Source organism: Grammomys surdaster, unplaced genomic scaffold (genome assembly GCF_004785775.1).
Source record: "Grammomys surdaster isolate TR1022 unplaced genomic scaffold, NIH_TR_1.0 958, whole genome shotgun sequence".
Lineage (NCBI taxonomy): Eukaryota > Metazoa > Chordata > Mammalia > Rodentia > Muridae > Grammomys > Grammomys surdaster.
In genome coordinates, this window is record NW_021605377.1 from 564,453 (window position 1) to 589,983 (window position 25,531).

Consider the following 25,531-nt stretch of genomic DNA (forward strand, 5'->3'; position numbering starts at 1 on the left):
CTCTGGAATCTCTTTGTTTTGACCAAGTTTCTGCCAGTTGAGTAGGGGGTACATAGACTCAGACCCCACTGTAACACTCCTAATGATTCTGGTTCCTGTATCTCATGTCATGTGAAGGAACTATAAACCCCAGGAGAGTGAGCGTGTTTGACACCAATAAGGGTTTAACCCTTATGTTCTATCTTCCATTAAACAACAAAACAATGACTTCTTTTGTAGAATGTTTCCCGTGTTTCAGCATCCATGGTGCACATCTGTGACCTCAGTCAGAGGCCAACTCTAAGCCCATCAGATTTTGGCTTCCATAGTACAAATGCCCTTTGGATAGTATATCGTGGAACTAAAATATAGAACCAGTTGCCCCTGAGATCAAGCCCCCAACTTAACATCTCACGTCTGATGTATCTATCCTTCCTAAAGAGCTGACTTCTAAGCTCAAGCACGAAAATGTATTTAAGGCTATATCATTTATTTTCTCTGTTAAGCCTCTAGTTGCACGTTCAACATTTCACTCCATCAGTTTCTCTTCCATGACTTAAATTTAAAACGTTCCCTGGACACATAACTGAGAAGGGAAGAGGGGAGAAAGAATCTCAGACTTCAAATGACGAAACATCAGCATTAGAACAAGGTCACGGTGCTGAGGAGGGAAGAAACACCAAATGCTTCTCAATGGGTTTGATTTCACCCTGCAAGCTGAGTTCCTAGTAATAGTGTAGGTTGCCCTGGTTGTTAGCTGGCTGGATACTCATTCATCTCAAATCATGACATGCTGGCCATCTTCTACCCAGTTGTTCCTGGACACAGCCTGGCAATGGGCAATCCCCTCTACCACAGCTGATCTCATTCTTGGTAAAGGCATAGTAGTGGTGGAAGATGTTAATGACATTAAAGGAAATAGGCAGAGCAAACTGGCCAGCTCTGCATAGGACACATCAACTAAGTAAAAGGATTTGGTGGTATGACGACTAGTCTACAAAAACTACTCTGAAGTTTCTTCCCTTTAGACAAACTATACATACACAGGAATATATTAAAACAAGCTACCTGTGGGAGTATGTGATTTTCTCATTGCCTGTATAACAGCCAATATCTCATAATAAAATTGAAGGTATTTCTATGACTTAAAAAGTGTAGGAATGTACAGCTTATATCTGGCTATCAGATTGTTCTGGTAAGTACTGAGGCCAGAGAAATGTTTTTAGACACACTTTGTTTACATGAATGTATTTGTACACATGTCAATTATCATTGCCCTGACTAAATTCCTGATTTTAAATGACTAACTTTGAACACTTGACACTTTTGAGGAGTCTTTTTTTTTTCCTATGTAGTCCCAGCACATCTCAAACTCTTGAACTAAAATTACCCTCCTTTAGCCTCTTGACCTCACTGGGGTTAGTGGGGTAAGTCCCTGTGCCTTGTGGAACCCACCTATAATTCTAAAATGTGTGCAACAGCCAATGAACACTTTTTCAATGATCTTGGATACTCCTTACGTGTCTACTTTTGTGTTGTTATTTTCCATGTGTACATAAAGGAAAATATCTACTTTAAATTTCAGTGGCTTATGACACATACAGGATACGACAGCTTGAAAAGTATAGAGAGAAAAGATCTTATTACTAGACACATTTAAATTGTTCTGCTGAGGGGAAAGAATCGTGTGTAATTCTCAGTAAAGGGGGCGTTTCCTTCTTTTAAAAATGCAATATTATTTTTATTAACTGAGAATGTAACATATGCATTTAATATATTTTGATCATATCCACCGTCACTTCTCCCCCTAAGCCCTCCCAGATCCACCCATCTTCCCTGTTCCAACTCTATGTTCTCTTTTATTGAAAGCAACCCACTGAGTTAAACTTATAGTGCCCATAAACTCATGGGTGTGGCGCCACCAACTGGAGAGCGGCTGGCTTGCAGGGGCCACAGGGGCCCCAGCACACTCTGGAAGGGAGGTTTTCAAGCTTTCTGGATTCCTGGACTGCAGAAGAAGGCCTTCACTTACCTAGATTTGTCAGAAGGAGTGCCACTTTTTCATAGAGCTGTAAAATAAATTCATATGTTTAACAAGCGAACTCTAGATGTTCTAAAGCCTATAATTATAAAGAATATAGGCAATCAAGTTGGGAGTAAAACTTTTTTTCTTTATGTTTCAAACAATGGGAAACATTCTGAGCAATAGGACACTTTCAGGGATAATCAGGACGGTGCAAGGGCTTCCTTTATTGTTTTAAAAAAATCTTGCTTCTTGTTTTGGGGTTAATTCTGTGGCAATGAGACTTGAGGCCAATAATTATCAGTTTCCTGAGTGAGTCTGATCCTTCACTATGTTCCTGAATTGACAACTGAATGTAAGGATCTCTCGTTGGTTTCTAAGGTGAGCTCTTGTCCCTTGCTGTTGTGGGATGCTGTGAGTTCTACATTACAGCACCATGCATGCTGGGTTGAGCGAGCATTTTGGGAGACTCCCAGAGCCTACGATTTTATCTCTCCATGACTGCACTGAATACATTCTTCATTCACCTAGCTATCTGGTTGACTGCTGGCCCTCAGAGGGAATGGTGTGTGTGTGTGTGTGTGTGTGTGTTTGTGTGTCTGTGTGTGTGTGTGTCTGTGTGTGTGTTTGTGTGTGTGTTTGTGTGTGTGTCTGTGTGTGTCTGTGTGTTTGAGTGTGTGTGTGTGTGTGTCTGTGTGTGTGTGTTTGTGTGTCTGTGTGTGTGTGTGTCTGTAGTGTAGTGTAGTAGTAGTTCAGGAAAATATAGCTATCAGATTTTCCAGAGGATACAGAATGAGAGAATAAAATACTCTTTTCTCTAAAAAGAAATATGATAAATGAAAGTGAAAATTAGATTAACAGACTGAATAATATGAAAACTAAGATTATATAAATTGGAGTACTTAAAACATATTGTTTAAAATGCCCTGGGCAGGATGCCAGCATTCTCTTTGGGAAGGTGTCAGACTCGAACATGTTGTCTCACCTCTTTTTCAGACCATTGTGCCCTTACATATAGTTGGGATAGGCTTGGACCTATTGATATTCACGCTGTTCCTAATTTTTGAATTGTCTTCCCCAGGATTTTTGCTTACTGAAGAGCCAAACCAAACACTTAGATTGCATGACTCCAAACATTCAGCTATGGCTACTTGCTCTGGTAAGGCAACTAGTTTTTCTATATAGAGATATAATTACTAAAGCCATAAGGTTAACATTTGTGTACAGAAACTCCAGACTCATGGAGTCCAATGTCAAAAGACATTTGTATAGTTACAGCAAGAAACTATGTGGCGTAGATTAGTCATATTCTTTTGACTGTAAAAACAAAATCCCTGTAAATAAGATATCAGAGTGCATGCTCTAGTAAAACTTATTTTAGTGTTACAAAGCATGTTATCATTAAAATGGTTTAATTAGGTAATTGTCAATGCTTATTAAACTTGGTAAAACACCTTCCTGAAAAGTATAATTTTGGTTCTCAGTTTATTCTTTATCTCTTTCACATAATACCCCCTTGTTCAATTTGAAACACTTTTCTCAAAGGTCTCTAGAGCTTTGTGATAATGCCAGCCACCTGGGTATGAACACTGAAAAAACTGGCAGTTAAAAAATAACAATGACATAAAGGCACGATACATATTAACTTTTTGAAAAATAAAAGTATACAGAGACAAGAGAAGGGTCCATGGCATCAATGAATTCACACCCACCCCTGCCACACACACACACACACACACACACATACACACACACACACACACACACACACGGAGGTTGGGGGGAAGGAAGGAAAGCGGGAGGGAGGAAGGGAGGGATAAAGGGAAGGATGGAGAGAAAGAGGGAAGGAGGTAAAGAGAGAAAAGCAAGAGATTTTGGCTATAAATCAGGAAAAGGCACATCTACAGAGAGGGGCTCATTGGTAAGTAAGGGACCCTTTGATGAGTGTTTTTTTTTTGTTTTTTGTTTTTTGTTTTTTTACAAATGGCTGATTTCTTATTGGTCTATTGAGGTAATAAAAACACAGATGGTTTATTCTGATAAGGTCATCAGGAAAAAATTAGTTTCCAAATGTACTGAAACAAATTATTTTCCCCTGTTTGATTTATTCCTTTATCATTATATAATGGAATTCCTTATCTTTTTATTACTTGTAGTCTAATGTCCACTTTATTTAATATGGGCAAGACTAGTTCTGCTTCTTTTTGGATCCCATTTGGATGAAATATCTAATATCATATTTTGTAGGAAACATAGATGAGTCATTATGTTATTTATTTTGACACTGTCTTTTAATTAGAGATCTTAATCCATTGCATGTAAGGTAATTATCCATAGGTTTTGTTTTTCTTTAGCTATTTTATAACTTTATTTTTCAATTTTCAGGCAGATACTGTAAATTATGATTGCTAATATCTGTAAATGATACAATGGTTTCAGATTTTAAGGTTATTTCCAAAATAAGATAGCTATAAATACTTCTAATTGAACATATCAGTCTGATCAATGCTTGTGAACTTGTTCTAATTTAAGTAATATTTTAGGATTCACTATATTTTTGTATTAACATTGTGTTTTCTGCTTTTTATAGCACAATGAAATATCTGATTCATAGATGGATAAATAAAAAGGATTATCATAATCTTTACTCTCCTATCTTGCTGATCTACTTTGTGTGCAAGTATGGTTTTAAGATGCCATTTGGTCACTAGAGAAGTAGAACAGAGTTGAAACAGTGTGATTAAGAGAAAAATGCCATGCCTGTGCCCTTCACTCTTTTTTGAAATTATTATTACTTTCTCTCTCTCTCTCTCTCTCTCTCTCTCTCTCTCTCTCTCTCTCTCTCTCCCTCTCTCTCATCTATCTATCTATCTATCTATCTATCTATCTATCTATCTATCTATCTATCTTCTATCTATGTGGATTTTCAAGACAGGGTTACTCTGTGCAACTCTAGCTGTCCTGGAACTCCCTCTGTAGACTAAGCTGATTTCAAACTCAGAGATCCGCCAGCCCCTGCCTCCTGAGTGCTGGGATTAAAGGTGTGTGTCACTACCATTCTGTTTTTTTGTTTGTTTGTTTGTTTGTTTTTTGCTTTTTTTTCTTGTTCTGTTTTTGGTTTTGTGAAACTATTTCTCAAGACACTGAATAAAATGCAAATCAGTAACCATAGTTAATTAGTCATCCAGAGGCATCAGGGTGTTAGATTCAGAGAATTTAGTAAAACAACACGCATTCTATTTTAAACATATACTACACAAAAGTAAAACACACATCACAAGATGTTAAAAATAAGCATCACATATAAACTTTCTTCTTAAGTAAAGATTAGGCAAATTCAGCAAAAAGTCAGAAACAGAATATGTTATTTAAAATAACACAAATTTTCAAATACTATAAAAACCAATCCATCCCTCAAGGATTTAATAAAAAGGTGTTAATAATTAACATCTAAATGTTGATTATGATTTTTTTTATTCTGTAAACCTATACTGGCCAAAAATTTGAGCAGTTGAAACCAATTTAGATAGCTGTTAAAAAATGACTATATTGGTGGATCACAAAAAGTATCTTAAATTGAGTATTTTCAGAAGTCGATATAGAATTTAGTTTTGCAATGCTCTTGGCTGTGCAAGGCAGTGTTCCAGCCATTAGTTGGCCATCCATCATGCTGTGATTGCTTCCAAAAGACTTAAATTATTATGTCTTTATATTCTGATGAAATCGGTTCCAAACTACATTACACACTTGGCTACTCTCATAATGGAACTCACGAAGCCTCGGGGCAAACAACAGGAGTGGAAATGTGGTACTGGGAAGGGAGAGAGGGCTGAGGAGGGAAGCGCAATTGGCCACTGAGCAAGAGTCCTGGATGAATTCTTATGTTCTCTCTCTCTCTCTCTCTCTCTCTCTCTCTCTCTCTCTCCCTCCCTCCCTCCCTCCCTCCCTCCCTCCCTTCTCTTGCTATAGCTGGTCCTTGCTTCTTCTCACCACTGTTTTTTTACTTTAGTAACCTTATGCTATTTTAGTTTGAAAGTGGCCAGGAAATCAGAACAGCACAAGTGTTCACATCGCACCTAAAATTAAAAAATATATCCTGAAAGGGAATATCCCTTTCAGGCTAGCACACCTCTGGCTAACACACCTTAGTCTAAGTGTGTGGACATTTCGGTTAGGAGGAAATTTTGTTAGGGAATGTATCAGTACGTTTATGGCTTATCTCTCACCACACACTGGGCGTTTTGTAATGTCAGCAACTGGATACTTTGCTCAATTCATATACCCTATTGTTTTCCTTCCCTCTCCTTCCCTTCCCTTCCCTTCCCTTCCCTTCCCTTCCCTTCCCTTTCCTTTCCTTTTTTATATCAGGCTACTTCATCTTTTCTTGGCTGTCTCCTGAAATAGATCCTGTTTTCCAGCTGCATAAAGTATTGCTCTGACATTGGCCCCTGCTCTGTACACAGGGACAAATATAATGTACTTAGAACTCCAATGTTCACAGCCCTTTATTTCTTAAGGAAGTGTATAAATAAGATTCTTATTTACTATCATTAATGTTGGAGATAGACCCCAGGGCCCCGTGCAAGTCCAATATGCACTGCACTACTGTGTTACATCTCTAGACTGAAATGATAATAATAATAATTATTCTTTGAGACAGGACACTGTGGTAGCCCAGGCTGACTTTAAACTCATTATGTAGTTGAGCCTGGTCTTGAACTACTTGTCCTGGCCCTGGCTCTCAAGTGCTAGGCTTACAGCTAGGTGCCATTACATCCAGAGTATGCAGTTCCAGGGACTGGATCACTTTGTGAATGCTAGATAAACACTCAGATAACTGAGCTGTATCCCCAACCAAATTAAATGTTTTGATAAGCATTCAAATGAAGATGACATTGGTTAAGACTACAGTAAGCATGCATTCATTGTATCCCACGTAGACCCAGGAACTTTCAAAGCTCTGATGTTTGGTGAAGTTACTATGACTCATCCTCCTTCTGAACTGGAGGGCATAGGGCAGCAAGGAGGGCTAAACAGTCTATTTTCAGTCTCCATGAGATGAAGTGCCCGTGAAGTCATCAATCCAAACAACTAGCAATTGCTGGTTTTTAAAAACCATTTCTGATTTTGAAACATCATTTTCTAAAATAGGAAATCCCTATGATTTTAAAATTATGACTGCACAAGGGATGGATACCCAGGTGGAGCAGTCTCCGGACGGCCCCTCCTTCAGTTTCTGTCCCATGATTTGTCTCCATATTTGCTCCCATGAGTATTTTGTTACTCCTTCTAAGAAGGACCAAAGCACCCACACTTTGGTCTTCCTTGTTCATGAGCTTCATGAGTTTGTGAGTTGTATCTTGGGTATTGCCAGCTTTGGGGCTAATATCCAATTATCAGTGAATGCATACCATGTGTGTTCTTTTGTGATTGTGATTACCTCACTCAGGATGATATTTTCTAGTTCCATCCATTTGCCTAAGAATTTCTCGAATTCATTGTTTTTAATAGCTGAGTAATACTCCATTGTGTAAATGTACCACATTTTCTGTATCCATTCCTCTGCTGAAGGACATCTGGGTTCTTCCCAGCTTCTGGCTATTATAAATAAGGCTGCTATGAACATAATGAAGGATGACATTGTCAGGCATAGGTGAAGGCTGGACACCTAGTGTGGGGGAAATTATGGGTGGGGAGTTGGGAGTGGGCGGGTGGGTGGGGGCATATCCTCATAGAAGCAGGAGGAGGGGGGATGGGATGGGGGTTCCTGGGGGCGGGGGAAATGGGGAAAGGGGATTACATCTGAAATGTAAATAAAATATCCAATAAAAAAGAAAAAAGCTATTAGAAAATAAAAAAAATATGAGCAACAAGTAGTCTGTATTTCATTAGCTCAGTGATTCCTAGTTCACTTTAGTAATCATAGTCAAAGTTATTTATTATTGGGTAGATTGAATTCTCTTGGGAATTACACAGGGTTTGTTGGTTACAGAACTTAGTTTTTTTTTGTTTTTGTTTTTGTTTTTTGAGTTCTCCCTTTACTAGGTTGGATTTCTTTTTTCATTTTTAAAATATATGTTTTTAATTGAAACAGAATCATACCATTTTCTCCTCTCCCTTTTCTCCATCCAGCCCTTCCTGATACTCTTCCTTGAACTCCTCCAAAGCATCTCCATTCTGAAGTTGAAAACCTGTTTCTCTTCATTATTTTTAGAGATTATACATACACATATACATATATATGCATGTATGTGCATACACAAATACATATAAATACCACCTGCTAAGTCTGTTTTGTTCACGACAACTTAAGTGATCCCTATGATTCCTGTGCTTATAGCAGAATTCTGATCCTTGGTCTTCAGAAAGTCCTAGTCCATTTCTAAAGGTGTTATCATTTCAGCATGCAGAGTCATACTTAAGATACCATTCACATGAGCATGATCAGAACAAAAATTGCTTGGACATCTAATTCATGCCTGACAGTGCTCAGCACATTACCTTGACTATTTCCTACTATAAACCTCGAAGGTCAGTATTTTAATGTCCATCTGACCTCAAACCTTACCCTTATTAGCTATTACTTTTATGTCGTACAAATGACAATAATTTACTGAATGTCAGCAATGTGCCATGTGCTGCTCTCAACACAAGGGCATTACTACAGTAAAAATAAGCCAAAGAGAGAAAGACCCATGCTCTTAATGGACCTACGTACTGTGGAGAAGATAAGATAGTAAATAAAGTCAGGAGTATAACAGAGGCTGAGAAACAAATAGCACAGCGAAAAATAAAACAGACATGGAGGCAAGGGATTGTTAGAGGGCAGGGACAGGTGTAATTTGAAAGCCAGTGATGGGAAGCCTTTATTAAAGAAATAACACATCAACAAAGACCAAAAAAGGTGAGATGGGGTGGTCCGCAGATCTTGGGGAAGGGAAGGGTGGGAGGGTGTGTGTTCTGGGGAGAGCTAACAGCAGGAAAATACAAACACACGAATTTTTCCTTTGAGCAAGAGGAAAGCCATGGACCCATAAACCCTCAGAGGAACTACATGGTTGACCTGCATGCATCATGTGGTTTCAGCATGGAGCCAAGATTGAAGTGAGCTGACCTGGAGGCTAGGTGACTAGTTACAAAGCCACAGAGATAACCAGGTAAGAGATGCTGGCTCCATGGATGTGTGAAAAGTGGTTGCATTCTGCCTTTGAACTTTGACTTTCATGTCTCAGCCTTGTCAGTGCTAAAACTACAGATAGGTAACACCATACCTAGCGTAGGTACATGTGGATGTCATGGGAGATAGATGTATGAAGGATAATGCTAGCTTTATTTTAGTTTGAACAGCTAAGAGGGAGGCTATGGGGGGAACTGATCCTTAAGGGAAGATGGGGAGATGTATTTGAAAGAAGAATGGAGAAGGCAGGGCCTTGCAAGTTAGCTTAGCAGGTAAAGGCACTTATATCCAAGCCTAATTACCTTAGACATGTCCCTAGTTCCCGCATGGTGGAAGAAAATAACCAACTCTTCAAAGTGGTCCACTGATTTCCACATGCATACTGTATTCTGCATGTGCATGCATGTGTCCACACATACATAAATACATAAGCAAGTATAATAAAAGCATTGAAGATTGCCTAGTATGTGGTTTCACATGTAAATCTGAGGTTCAGAGGAGAGATCGGCCTTGATATATGTGATGGCAAGAAGTTCAAACTCACCAGAACATCGTATATCACTCTGACCTTTCCCTTATGTGACTATCACAAAGGATTCTTTGGGATACTGTCTGCTCTCCCTTACTCTGAATGAAGAAGGATGGGTGCCAACACTGATGGGCTACATCCACATTATAGCTTCTGAGCTGGATTTTCTAAATGTATTCTTAAATTTCACCGATGGAAAAATCAGTGTTGTCTTATGGACTAAACAAGGGTAACAAGGTCCGGAGAGGTCTCTGCCTTGTGCAGAGAGTCCTAGAGCCTAAATCTGAATCAAGTTTTTTAAATACCCAGACCAACGGGTCAGGTTACCAGTGCTTCATCACAGACCCTCTTCCTTGACTGTCTCCTTAAAAACAGAAGAAAAACATCACAGCAGCCCACGACCCCTTTGGCTTGTGTCTCACTTACCACGTTCAGCAGCATAATGATACAAAAGTTGATGCATACTGCAGTCCCTGTGGTTGCAACCTGAGAGTTATTCCTGATTAATGCCCACTTAAAGGCGGCGAAAGTGCTCACAGTCACCACCCGGTAAATGACGATCCCGAATACGGCAGCGATCACTACGCAGATCTGGAAGGAAGATGGAACAAACCCAATGAGACTGTAAGGCCAGGATTCAGGAAGCAGATTTTCATTCTGATAAAATGAAAAAAATCCAGTGGTGGTATGACTGCTTCCAGACTGTCCCCACAAGAATGCACTTTTCATCCTGGAGAATACTTTCTCTGTCTGGGTTTTCTGATCAAATTGAAGGAAATCACACTGCTTGAAAGCTAAAGATCTGCCCATGGGAGGGTGTAACACTTTTTTTTAAAGCAGAAATGATTGGGAGATAAGACCAACACATATTAATTATAGAAGTCTTGTCATGCTTCTGATTACAACATTTAGTTTCCTATTCTTAGTATACTAGCATGTAAGTAAGGACATTTAGTGTTTTGCAAGACTCCTTACGGACCCACAAGGCACCATTCTCTCTACTCCCTGGGGACCCTGGGCACTTCCTTTCTTGTGAAAAATATTTATTTATTTATTTATTTATTTATTTATTTATTTATTTATTTATTTATTATTTGGTGTGTGTGTTTGTGTGTTTGTGTACAGGCATACACACATGCACGTACCCACAAGCACACATATGCACTTATGGGCATGAATGTCATGGTACATGTATGCAGATCAGAGGACAACTTATAAGTCAATTCTCCCCTTTCACCATCTGGGGTCCAGGTATCAAACTCAGGTTGTTGAACTTGGCCACAAGCACCCTTATCTGCTGAGAGACCATGTCAACCTACAACTCTTCTTGCTTCAAATGTGTTAAACATTCTGTCTTCAAGATTATTTCCTTTGTCTATAACACCCACGCACTCACCTTCTGCCCAATGTGTACAGGAGTGTACACATACACACACACATACACACACACACACACCTGCACATGGCCCAGCAAACACTTCTCCATCCCTTTTTACTTCTCAGCCCAAGAACCATTGAGAACTGAATGTTTTCTGAGGACCAGCCCATTCATGTCGCGGCTGGAGTATGGCGTGTGCACTAAATAGGTACATACTCTTTCAGGATGCCACTTATCCCTTCACACAATCTGATTCATTGCTGTCAGTTTCCCCCATTAGAAGGTAAAGCCCAGAAGGCAGGATAGTATCGGTATACTCCTTCTATGTGTTGTTGAGTAAACTAACTACGTAATAGACATGTAATATTTTACTATTAGATGCATACACAGACTGAAAATATCTCTTATTGAAAATTCATGGTACCTGGGAATAGTTTATGGCCTCCATCTATATCTCTATAAATAATAGAATCTGATATTCCAGTCTTTGAACTTTAATTTGGTGATTCCTAATAGAGACCGTGACCCATTTAATTATTTAAAGCTGGATTTCAAATTCAGTTCCCACAGTAATCTCTATTGATTTATAGATTCCTTTCCTTACAGTTTGCTTTTGTATAAACTTGGTTTTCTGCTCACTTCTGGTGTAAATTATACAAAAAACCTGGAGTATGAGCCTCAGCTAAGACTGGTCAGAATAATAGTAACCTAGTAAGAGTTAAAGTCAGAATAATAGTAATCTAGTAAGAGTTAAATAGTCAGAATGATAGTGACCTAGTAAGAGTTAAACAAAATCTTAATCCTAGAGCCATTGATAGGTTGACAAAGTCTACACTGAAGGTCATACATGATAGAAATCTGACACTAAGGTAACCCAGTGGATTAGTGTCAAAGGACAGAGCATGGCTATGCTACTAGTCAATAGTATGCCTTCACTACAGCCCCAATCTCCTATCTGCAAGGTTTGTGTCTGTAGAACAGGAAAACTTAATCTCTAGATCTAGATCTTATACGAGAGGTAGACTAGTAAATATAAAGGTATACGTAGAAGGCAAAGCGCGACACAGTTGCTTACAAGTGGCACCTGAAGAAGGCTGTGGGCTTGAGTCTCTCTACTACCTGCTTCTCTTCAACTCCATATCTCTTCACTGGCTAAAAGGAGTGGATTGCTTGGGGTTGTGGAAGCTTTGCCCTATACTGTCTCAAGTGTTTGTTCCTTTCAATAGAGCACAGTGGGACAAGGCAGGAGGGGTGAGGAGGATTATGGGAAGACCCTGGGCTGTCACATGGCAATAGCAATACCATTTCTGACCAGCAAACACAGCAATGGGAATTAAATAGTGTACTATTTGAAAGTGTTTTAGTAACTGTGCAAGTAACCTGGCATCATGATTACTGTTGCTACCATAAGGGTTTGTACCTTATAAAACTAAAGAGATTTTTTAAAAAAGTTTCAAACCATGAAGAATATTCCTGATCCAGAAACGATAAGTCTGCTGCATTTATCCGTAAATGCTTGATAAGGTTCTGGCTTTCCCGAAATGGGATTCATCCGCTCTTTCTTGGAATACTTGGCTTCAAACTGCGGCCGTATCTCTTCCTGAAAGACAAGCAGGTACACCCTTATGTGCTGGAGATGTACAATAAGAAAGATTCTTCTTATCCCATTATAAAATGGAATCCATAGCTTCCACACCAATCAGCCAGTCAATGAGGTAGGCTTGGAGACACAGGCTTAAATATTTGGAAATTGATCACTTGAAGAATAACCATTACTTTGGCGATCAACATTCATTATCATCAAAATTGATGTAACTTAGACTAACAGTTATATTTTTCTGTTACCATACTAAACTCTGCCTGAAGAAGCAGTGATACTTCAAACTGACCATCTGTCCTATACCTAGCGTTTTAGAACAGCTAAGAAATTGTCATGTCTATTACCAGGGAAGGAGATGGACAGTTGCACAAAGAAGTCTTTTGAATAGACAAATGCTCAAAATCTATTTTATGATTTACAAAGTACCATTCTTAATTTTCTTTTTTAAACCTAAAATAGTTTTTTGAATGATTTATTTATTTTTATTTTGTGTACATTGGTGTTCTTCTCTGTCTGCATGTATGTCTGTGTGAAGGTGTCAGATTCCCTGGAACTCAAATTACAGGCAGTTGTGAACTGGTGCTGGAAATCAAACCTGAGTCCTCTGGCAGAGCATCCAGTGCTGTTCACCCCTGAGCCATCTCTCCAGCCCTAGTTTTAGTTTTTGTGTGTCTAGGTTTAGGTAACTAAAATCCCTGGTGAATTTATATTTTAATACACCCTTTTGAGAGCTGTTCACCATTAACCAATAGACACTAAATGCATTCTTAATTGTCTAAATGCCTTCCAAATGCTGCTGTGTATGGCTCCTTCGATCTCAAGCCAAGCTGAGGTTTTTGTTTTGTTTCGCTGAGCCTTATCCCAGGGTGACTACTTGGCAACTCAAAGGCAATTATGGGATTAGGAAAGATAATCAAGCAAGAGAACACACTAGAGTGCTTCTGGTTAATTAAGAACATGCTCTACTTGAGCGAACTGGAAAAGGATGGAAAATGAGCAAAGCTGGGTAGGCTGGAGATTAAGTCCATGTTGACAGAGTGCTCTGATGGAGACAGAAGGTATTGGAGACAGAAGAGAATTCTGGAGAATGGAGAACAGTCCTAGCTTTAGACTAGCCAGCTCTGTAGGGAGACACAGTTCCAAATGTGCTTGGCTTCTTTTACTCTATTCCAGGCAGTGTAATTTGAGGATACACAGAGATACTGGCTCTTCTGTTTCCTTGGGAAACTCTCAGTTTCTCAGGATACAGATGTAAGGGCTGCTACCCATGAACTCCCTGTTGGCATAGACAATGCCTCCAAACCCAGAAAACCATTCTCAGAAGAATGTTTACGAAATGTAAGAGTGAATGCTTTTCAGAATAATAATCACTGATTCTAATGTCATGTATGAAAATTCCTCATCTTAAGTCCATCTTAACTAGACAAAACACACACACTCACACATACACACAAAAAAACAAATCAATCAAACAAATCATGAAAAAACTCCAAAAAACCTCAGCCAAAAAATAAATGATCCCTGCACTTCTGTGGGAATAAGAAGAAAACCTGTCGCTTTTGGCTGGGGCAGACACTGAGCTGGTCTGCTCCTGTGGAAACACCTTATCCTGAGCCATCCTAGAGGAGCCACTGCACTGAGAGCAGTGAGTAAGAACCCTCACCACTGCCACATGTTCCAAAGTTACAACTGGGAGCCAGGGGTGTTCAGGAACCATCAGCCACCCAAGCCCCGCCCCTCTGGAATAGTACTTCCCTTCTGCCCCGAGCCTGGTCCTTTTGGCTAGGGCAGACACCTAGCTGGTCTGCTCCTGTGGAGACACTTTATCCTGAGCCAACCTAGAGGAGCTGCTGCACTCAGAGCAGCAGGATTTCAGGATCCCAGAGGCGGCCTGAATCCCAGGAGTTCTTTCACCCAGAAGCTTAGGATCATAGGAACACAGAGACATCTGGACTCTGAGGAGTTCTGACACAGCAAGATAACTGGAAAGACTCCAGTCAGACACAGTGAGCATAGGTAACACAAGAGTTAATCAGATGGCAAAAGGCAAGCGCAAGAACACAAGCAACAGAAACCAAAGTTACTTGGCATCATCAGAACACAGTTCTCTCACCATAGCAAGCCCTGGACACCCAACACACAGGAAATGAAGGATTCAGAACTAAAATCACTTCTCATGATGATGATAGAGGATTTTAAGAAGGATATAAGTAACTCCCTTAAAGAAGTACAGGAAAACACAGGTAAACAGGTAGAAGCCCTTAAAGAGGAAACACAAAAATCCCTTAAAGAATTTCAAGAAAATACAACCAAGCAGGTGAAGGAATTGAACAAAACCATCCAGGATCTAAAAAAGGAAATAGAAACAATAAAGAAATCTCAAAGGGAGACTACCCTAGAGAGAGAAAAACTAGGAAAGAGATCAGGAGTCATAGATGCAAGCATCACCAACAGAATACAAGAGACAGAAGAGAATCTCATGTGCAGAAGATACCATGGAAAATATTGACACAACTGTCAAAGAAAATGCAAAATGTAAAAAGCTCCTAACCCAAAACATCCAGGAAATTCAAGACACAATGAGAAGACCAAACCTAGGGATAATAGGTATAGATGAGAGTGAAGATTCCCAACTTAAAGGGCCAGTAAATATCTTCAACAAAATTATAGAGGAAAACTTTCCTAACCTAAAGAATGGGATGCCCATAAACATACAAGAAGCCTACAGAACGCCAAACAGACTAGACCAGAAAAGAAATACCTCCTGTCACATAATAATCAAAACATCAAATGCACAAAATAAAGAAAAAATACTAAAAGCAGTAAGGGAAAAAGGTCAAGTAACATATAAAGGCAGACCTATAAGAATTACACCACACTTCTCTCCAGAGACTATAAAAGCCAGAAGATCCTAGACTGATATCATACAGGCCCAAAGGGAACACAAATGCCAGCCCAGACTACTATACCTAGCAAAATTATCAATCACTATAGATGGAGAAACCAAGATATTCCATGAAAAAATCAAATTTGCACAATATCTTCCCACAAACCCAGCACTTCAAAGGATAATTGATGGAAAACGCCAACACAAGGAAGGAAACTACAACCTAGAAAAAGCAAGAAAGTAATCTTCCAACAACTCCCAAAGAAGATAGCTACATAAACATAATTCCACCTCTAATAACAAAAATAACAGGAAGCAACAGTCATTTTTCCTTAACATCTCTTAACATCAATGGTCTCAATTCTCCAATAAAAAGACATAGACTATCAGATTGGATACATAAACAGGACCCAGAATTTTGCTGCATTCAGGAAATGCACCTCAGTGACAAAGACAGACACTACCTCAGAATAAAAGGATGAAAAACAATTTTCCAAGCAAATGGTCCCAAGAAACAAGCTGGAGTAGCCATTCTAATATCAAATAAAATTGACTTTCAACCTAAAGTAATCAAAAAAGATAAGGAAGGACACTTCATACTCATCAAAGGAAAAATCTACCAAGATGAACTCTCAATTCTGAACATATATGCTCCAAATGCAAGGGCACCCATATACATAAAAGAAACTTTATTAAATCTCAAAGCACACATTGCACCTCACACAATAATAGTGTGGGATTTTAACACCCAGTTCTTTGCAATGGACAGACCATGGAAACAGAAACTAAACAAAGACACATTGAAATTAACAGAAGTTATGAACCAAATGGATTTAACAGATATCTACAGAACATTTCATCCTAAAACAAAAGAATATACCTTTTTTTCAGCACCTCATGGTACCTTCTCCAAAATAGACCATATAATTGGTCACAAAACAGGCCTCAACAGATACAAAAAGATTGAAATAATCCCTTGCATCCTATGAGATCACCACAGACTAAGGCTGGTCTTTAATAATGACGAAACCAATGGAAAACTCACATGTATGTGGAAACTGAACAGTGCTCTACTCAATGATGACTTAGTCAAGGAAGAAATAAAGAAAGAAATAAAAGACTTTTTAGAATTTAATGAAAATGGGGACACATCATACCAAAACTTGTGGGACTCCATGAATGCAGTGCTAAGAGGAAAACTCACAGCTCTAAGTGCCTACAAAAAGAAATTGGAGAGAGCATAACATTAACAACTTGACAGCACACCTGAAAGCTCTAGAACAAAAAGAAGCAAATACACCCAAGAGGAATAGACATCAGGAAATAATCAAGCTCAGGGCTGAAATCAACTGAGTAGAAACAGAAAGGACTATACAAAATATCAACAAAACCAGGAGTTGGTTCTTTGAGAAAATCAGCAAGATAGATAAACCCTTAGCCAGATTAACCAGAAGGCACAGAGACAGTATCCAAATTAATAAAATCAGAACTGAAAAGGAAGACATAACAACAGAAACTGAGGAAGTTCAAAAAATCATCAGATCCTACTACAAAGGCCTATACTAAAAAACAAACAAACAAACAAACAAACAAACAAAAAAACCCAAACCTGGAAAATCTGGATGAAATGGACAATTTTCTAGACTGATACTGGGTATCAAAGTTAAATCAGGAGCAAATAAACCATCTAAACTGTCCCATAACCCCTAAAGAAATAGCAGCAGTCATTAAAAGTCTCCACACCAAAAAAAAAAAAAAAAATCCCAGGACCAGATGGTTTTAGTGCAGAATTCTATCAGACCTTCAAGGAAGACCTAATACCAATTCTCTTCAAACTATTCCACAAAATAGAAACAGAAGGAACGACCCAATTCATTCTATGAAGCTACAATCACACTCATACCTATACCTCACAAAGACACAACAAAGAAAGAGAACTTCAGACCAATCTCCCTTATGAATATCGATGCAAAAATACTCAATAAAATTCTAGCAAACCAAATCCAAGAACACATCAAAACAATCATCCATCATGATCAAGTGGCCTTTATCCCAGGAATGCAGGGATGGTTCAATATTCAGAAATTCATCAATGTAATCCACTATATAAACAAACTCAAAGGAAAAAAACACATGATAATTTCACTAGATGCTGAGAAAGCATTTGACAAAATTCAACATCCCTTCATGATAAAAGTCTTGGAAAGATCAGGAATTCAAGGCCCATACCTAAACATAGCTAAAGCAATATACAGCAAACCAGCAGCCAGCATCAAACTAAATGGAGAGAAACTTGAAGCAATCCCACTAAGATCAGGGACTAGACAAGGCTGCCCACTCTCCCCCTACCTATTCAATATAGTACTGGAAGTCCTAGCCAGGGCAATCAGACATCAAAAAGAAGTCAAAAGAATACAAATAGGAAAGGAAGAAGTCAAAATATCACTATTTGTAGATGATATGATAGTATACTTAAGTGACCCCAGAACTTCCACCAGAGAACTCCTAAACCTGATAAACAACTTCAGCAAAGTGGCTGGTTATAAAATCAACTCAAACAAATCAGTAGCCTTCCTCTATGTGAAAGATAAACAGGCTGAAAAAGAAATTAGGGAAATGACACCTATCACAATAGTCACAAATAATATAAAATACCTTGGTGTGAATTTAACCAAGCAAGTGAAAGACCTGTACGACAAGAACTTCAAGTCTCTGAAGAAAGAAATTGAAGAAGATCTCAGAAAATGGAAAGATCTCCCATGCTCATGGATCGCAAGATTAATATAGTAGAAATGGCTATCTTGCCAAAAGCAATCTACAGATTCAATGCAATCCCCCATTAAAATACAAACTCAATCCTTCACAGAGTTAGAAAGAGAAATTCTCAAATTTATTTGGAATAACAAAAACCCCAGGATAGTGGAAACTATTCTCAACAATAAAAGAACTTCTGGAAGAATCACCATCCCTGACCTCAAGCTGTACTACAGAGCAATAGTGATAAAAACTGCATGGCATTGGTACAGAGACAGGAAGATCAGTGGAATAGAATTGAAGACCCAGAAATGAACCCACATACCTATGGTCAGTTGATCTTTGACAAAGGAGCTAAAACCATCCAGTGGAAAAAGGATAGCATTTTCAACAAATGGTGCTGGTTCAACTGGAGGACAACATGTAGAAGAATGCAAATTGATTCATTCTTATCTCCTTGTACAAAGCTGAAGTCCAAGTGGATAAAGGACATAAAACCAGATACACTGAAACTAATAGAATAGAAGGTGGGGAAGACCCACCCTCAAATACCTAGGCACAGGGTAAAAGTTCCTGAACAGAACACCAATGGCTTATGCTCTAAGATCAAGAATTGACAAATGGGACTCATAAAATTGCAAAGTTTCTGTAAGGCAAAGGACACTGTCAATAGGACAAAATGGCAACCAACAGATTGGGAAAAGATCTTTACCAATCCCACATCTGATAAGAGGACTAATATCCAATATATACAAATAACTCAAGAAATTAGACTCTAGACAACCAAATAATCCTATTAAATGGGGTTATAGAGCTAAACAAAGAATTCTCAACTGAGGAAAATCCAATGTCTGAGAGGCATCTAAAGAAATGTTCACTATCCTTAGTCATCAGGGAAATGCAAATCAAAACAACCCTGAGGTTCCACTTCACACCAGTCAGAATGGCTAAGATCAAAAACTCAGTTGATAGCAGATGCTGAGGAGGATGTGGAGAAAGAGGAACACTCTTTCATTGTTGGTGGGATTGCAAGATGGTACAACCACTCTGGAAAACAGTCTGGCAGTTCCTCAGAAAATTGGACATATCATTACCTGAGGACCTAGCTATACCATTCCTGAGCATATACTCAGAAGATGTTCTAACATATAACAAGGACATATGTTCCACTATGTTCATAGCAGCTTTATTTATGATAGCCATAAGCTGGAAAGAACCCAGATGTTCTTCAACAGAGGAATGGATACAAAAAAAGTGGTACATTTATACAATGGAATACTACTCAGCTATTAAAAACAAGGAATTCGAGAAATTCTTAGGTAAATGGATGGAACTAGAAAGTATCATCCTGAGTGAGGTAACCCAATCACAAAAGAACACACATGGTGTTCACTCACTGATTATTGGATTTTAGCCCAGAAGCTTGAAATACCTAAGATTCAACTCACAGACCACATAAAGCTCATGAAGAAGGAAGATCAAGTGGGGTGCTTCGGTCCTTCTTAGAAGGAGTAACAAAATATTCAAGGGAGCAAGTATGGAGACAAAGTGTCAGACAGAAACTGAAGGAGGGGCCGTCTGCAGACCATTCCACCTGGGTATCCATTCCATGTGCAGTCACCAAAGTCAGAAGCTGATGTGTATGTCAGGAAGTGCATGCTGACAGGAACCTGACATAGCTGTCTCCTTAGAGGTCTGCCAGAATCTGACATATTCAGAGGCAGACGCTCACAGCTAACCATTGAACTGATCATGGGGTTCCCAATGGAGGAGTTAGAGTGAAGACTGAAGGAGCTGAAAGGGTTTGCGGCCCCATGAGGAGAGCAACAATATCAACCAACCAGAGCCCCCAGTGTCTAAACCACCAGTCTGGGAGCACTTAGGGAGGGACCCATGGCTCCAGCTATATATGCAAGGGAGGATGGTCCTGTCAGGTATAGGTGGGAGAGGAGATCCTTGGTCCCATGAATGCTGGATGCAGTGTGTGTGGGATTTCGAGGGTGGGGAGGTGGGAGTGGGGGGGTAAGCAGGGGCACATCCTTATAGAAGCAGGAGAGGGGATGGGATAGGGGATTCCTGGGCAGGAGGCGGGAATGGGTAAGGGGAGAACATCTGAAATGTAAATAAAATATCCAATAAAAATAAATAAAGAAAGAAAGAAAGAAAGAAAGAAAGAAAGAAAGAAAGAAAGAAAGAAGAAGAAAACCTGTCAAAATGCTCTCCCTTGTCAAGCCAATCATGGAGCCAACATTCTCATAATATATGTTTCTAAAAGACTCATGATAATATAATGAAACATACACACACACACACACACACACACACACACACACACACACACGTCTTTCTAGGAAAGAAAATGCCTACAGAATATGTAAAAAGGTTGTATGTTTTTAGTTTATGTGATTCCCTGGCCTAGCAAGGTTCTTATGTTTGGAGACTTATGAAAGGTAAGAGAACATAAGGGTAAGGAAAGATGGTTGAGGGCCAGAATAAGTAGGGTCCGATAGAAGGATGTGTAACCAAGCCTTGCATGAACAAATGGGTCAAGAAAAGACAATCAGAATTGGGCACAAGTTAGGAAAGCAGATAATATGTTGACCTAGAAGGGGGAATGGGTCCAAAAGTGGTTGGGAATAGTGCCAACTAAGTAGATTTCAAAGGACTGAGCTTGTCCTCTTTGGCACTTGGTCTACAGCAGACCTCACATGTATGCACACTACCAATGAAGCTACCTGGAATGGCTTCTCCTTAGCATTTAGCCCTGGATGCAGTTCTGACCTTGTGCATATCTGGGGGCTGCTGTGGGTCCTGGCTCACAGGAACAGTTTCTATAGTAATTCTCTAAGAAGGGTGTTTCATGTGCTTACTGATAGTAGATAAACAACTGCCTTCTACTAAGGTACAGAGAATGAATGGTAGGGAAGGATTGTCCCCCCAATCCTACCTATTAGAGGAACATCTTGTGATTCATGGAACTTTAATTCACTAGTGTGTCAGAATGGAGCTTGAGCACAGGGGTTTGACAGAGTATTGCCAAACATCACGAAACTTCCTCATCCTCCCTGCTCCCCATGGTAAAGCTTCATTATGTAACTCAGGCTGGCCTTGACTTGAGGTCCTCCTGCCCCAACTTCCCAGATGCTAGGGTTATCAGCATGTTGCCCACATCTTCCTTACCCAACTTAAAACTCCTTTCAAAGACAGGTATTGAAAATGCATTCTGGATAATCTGACTTCTGTTATCCAGTGCAGGGTGACAACTCAAGGGCTATAGTTTTTGGTGGCCTGTGCTATAAGATGACACTCTGAGGTAAGAGATGCAGGCATGGCCTGTGATATGAGATTCTGTGACATAAGTGACACAGACATGTCCTGTGATATAAGATACTCTCAGATAAGTGACACTCTGAGGTAAGTGACTGACACAGACCTCCTCTTCTTCCCAGTCAATCAGATCCCAGTCATAAGCAATCACCGCTCGGCGTCTCTTCCAGAATTCCAGGAAAACGGTGGCTGGAACAAACAGAGAACAAAGGTAGTTTCAAACAAAAAGCTGTATCATTTTTAGTGAGTAATATAGGCAATGCAGACAAGGGCAGTTGTTTGGATTCCCCCCTCCCATCCCTTGAAATCAGAATTTCCAACTCAACACCATTTAATAAAAAAAAAATTCTAAGAATTACCTTACATGAGTCAAATATAATGAAAATCAAAGATTTTTGCCTAGAATTAAATTAAGATGTCTTGCAGGCTGAGCCAGAATAGATTTAACAGAGGCAGAACCCTTTCGATAAATAATACAGGAAACTTTCTTACCAACTTCCTGCCTATTGCTACCGTATTTACAAATATACAAGGCAGCCAGGAGCAGAAAAACAAAACCTAAACTCAGCCTACGTTTGATGGACAGTAAATTTCTTGCTCCCAAATCCTCTTCAGAGAAAATTATACAAAACATCTTAACCATACTTAGATACATATGAATATGGTGCATGGCATTAAGCCCACCACACAGGAGGGGCAGCAGAGGTAGGAGAATCTCTGTGAGTGCAAGGCCACTGTGGTCTACATAGTGAATTCCAGGACAGACAATACTATATGGAGAAATCCTATCTCATAAATAAAATACAATACAAGTCCTTCTGTTTTAAGGATGTTAAAGTGTGATTGAAGGCCATGTAGTTACAGCTCTTGGATGCTTTTTCCATCAACATCATCAAAATAATAGCAAAGTTTAAAACTTAACTACACTTCTCTTTTGCCTGGCAAAATTTATGACTGCCACTTCCACTGTTTTACTGAATAGGTGTCACGACAAGGACTACCAACCATTCTCTGAGATACTTTCTTGGTGTACAGCAAAAGAATTGTTGCCAGGAACATGTTACCTAACTATACTTTATAGGGTTGGGCTGTCCACACTGGATTGGGATGTTCACTTCCATAAGAGAGAAATTATATCTGTGTTACAGAATAATGTTATATTTTTGCATTCGAATAGTCTAGTCTTATTTTAATGAATGTATACATTTTATCATGAAAGAAATAAGTTTCTAAAGGTTGCTGGGACACTGCTTTGACTGCAAGAAGATGTAGATGCCTGTATTTTATTTCCCTTATACATCTTAAAAAATCTCAAGCTATATACCTAAAACTTTATTAATTTTACTTATGAAAGAGGGTTTTTCATTTTTCTCCCCATTTTTTACCCTCATCCCCTATTACCTAATCTTCCCACAGTGAGGTTCACATGAGGCATTATCCTCAATTCCAAAGAGAAATCCTTTTATGACATTGACACATTAGGAAAATAAGAGATGTCTCTCTTCTTAGCATAGGTAGGAATAGGGGTAGGGTCTATGTAGATTGATATTCAAATGTAGTAACTGCCTCATGTCTGTGGGGTATATATTCCAACACCTCCACAGATGCCTGAGATTGTGTATGGTACCAAAGTTATTTGTAGTCTATGTTTTTTTTTCTATTTGGCCTTACTGTAGATATTAGCAACCCCAACACCCACTTTTTATTTCCTGATTAAGCAGAGAATTTCCATATTTTTACTTCAGGAAGCATTTTACAACAAGTCTCTGGCATATACATGTGAACAATATTGGTATTCTTAAGCTTCAGGTCCATTATTATGACCATTACTAAAGAAAGCAACTTCAACACAAGCCCTGTGCCACTGTGACAGTTGACATGATACTTAGATGGCATCTCACAGTGACTTAGATGGGTAGCATATACAGTGTGGATACTCTGGATGGAATTGAAACAACCTATATCCTGGAAAGATGGAGGTGGGCTATATAATACTTCACCATGTAGTTCAGAACAATGTACAACTTAAAACTTATTTCTGAAATTTTATATTTATAATTACTAGCTCACGGTTGATCAGAGTAACTGAAATAGAAAGCAAACAATAGAACCAAACAAATGACACCTAAGGCACTACTGTGCCAGAACACTTTTTGGCTTAGTGTCACATAGAGTTGAGAAGACAGGTATAGGAAGCTCATAAAGGACACTCAATGTTCAGGATATACATCATTCTTAATTATTTTCTTAAGTAGAATAGTCACTGTCAATTTCAAATAAAATTTGCAACAGGCTGTTACAAACTTTACCAAAGCTATTTATTACATTTATTTATTGAAATTAGATATGGCCATAATCCACATGATCATAAAAAAACTAGCTTCATTTTGGGACTGAAGACTTAGAAAGCAGATGCATCTTTTCCAGGCTCCCTGTGTGTCCCCCACCCCCTGCAAGCCTGGATGGAGAAGATGGAGCCACATGATAGAAGGAACCTAGCCATTCATTGAATGGATGCCACTGAAGATCAGCTGTTGTGGTTTGTGGATGATAGCAGTTGACTTGCACTTCCTTCTGGAAAATACAGTCAAGAGTTACCATTCTGCAAACAGGAAGAAAGAATCCACTAACTGGCTCCCATCTCACTAAGGCTTTAGAGATGCTCAGCATGAAAACTTTCCTCTTAGACTGTGTCTTAAGCTCCATGCCATACTCCTCAACTAACACACAGCTATGAAATGATAGAGTTCAAGTTTGGTCCTGATGTGTCTTTGGTGTTTTAATTACTAGGTTACAAATTCAAACTAAAATTACATTTCTGTTGGAATAAAAAGATCCCAAAAGAAAAAGAAAGTTTAATTTTCCAATTATTGTGTGGTACTATGCTGAAATAGTTATAGATATGAAGAGGTTATATTTATATATAAATATGAGGGGATATGGATAGGTTCAGTGGGTGAATTCGGCATTTACTTGCGTCTTCTATGCAGATCTCTAATTTTCCTATAGTGGGCCCAGAAAAACCCACACTTACTCTAAAGTCTGCAGGGATACAATGCTACATTTTCCTCTGCTGATAACATAGCTGGTTTTGAAAGGCCTAATTTGACTCTTTCTTTAAAATATCTGTTTGGCAATGCCAAAAGAAAAATTATGCTGACTGCTAGAAAATAAATGTTAAAATATTTGAAAAATTGAAAAGACTTAAAGATCTTATGGTATAACTCCCCCTCAAGCTTGTGTTCCACTTATTTGAATAAAAACAAGAATAAAGGCCTGGTAAAGTGGGCAGTGTGCATGTAAAGGAATGGGGAATGCTTATTTCAGAATGATGATCTAGCCTCCGATGACTCAAAGCAGCATCAGAAACCTACTTAAGATAATTGTTTTGCTAAATCTGGGACACATCTTGGTTGGTGAAGTTCCTGTTTTGTAAGTATGAGGTTCTGGATTTGATTCCTAGGGCCAAACTATTAAAAAAAAAATCAGTCTTTCTTTCTAGGAAATATAGAATGGATTACTTCACATATGCAACCAACTTTTTCACTAATACTAATGTCTTTAAAACATGAAATTAGTAATATTCACAGATTTCATTTTCACCAGTCCTTCATAACTCTCTGAGAATGTTTGCCTGGGCAAGATGTGGGGAACTAAAAGAGAATGCATCTCCCAAGACATGAGAAATAGACATGAGGCCAATTCAGAGCTTAACTTGTAAAATCCAGACAGATGCACATTGTAACTTAGCTAAGAATCATAAACTAATGGCTAATAAAGGAACAGAGTACAAATCAGAAGAGAGAAAACAAAAACCACTTAAGAGGGAGTTGGGGATCAGAACAGAGGAGGTCTGTATACACCAAGTGAGGTGGCA

The 25,531-nt window shown here is 38.9% G+C and overlaps 1 protein-coding gene across 1 annotated transcript in view; it reads right to left on the reverse strand.

Annotated features, from left to right (window-relative positions):
* The window catches only part of Ano4 (anoctamin 4), a 162,760-nt gene that overhangs the window by 26,268 nt on the left and 110,961 nt on the right, over positions 1-25,531 (reverse strand). Inside the window, exons 13-16 of the mRNA XM_028783084.1 lie at positions 21,761-21,843; positions 12,546-12,686; positions 10,135-10,299; positions 2,012-2,048 (exon numbers count right to left, since the gene is read on the reverse strand). Coding sequence (XP_028638917.1) covers positions 2,012-2,048; positions 10,135-10,299; positions 12,546-12,686; positions 21,761-21,843 — 426 coding nt within the window. The remainder of the gene's footprint in view (positions 1-2,011; positions 2,049-10,134; positions 10,300-12,545; positions 12,687-21,760; positions 21,844-25,531) is intronic.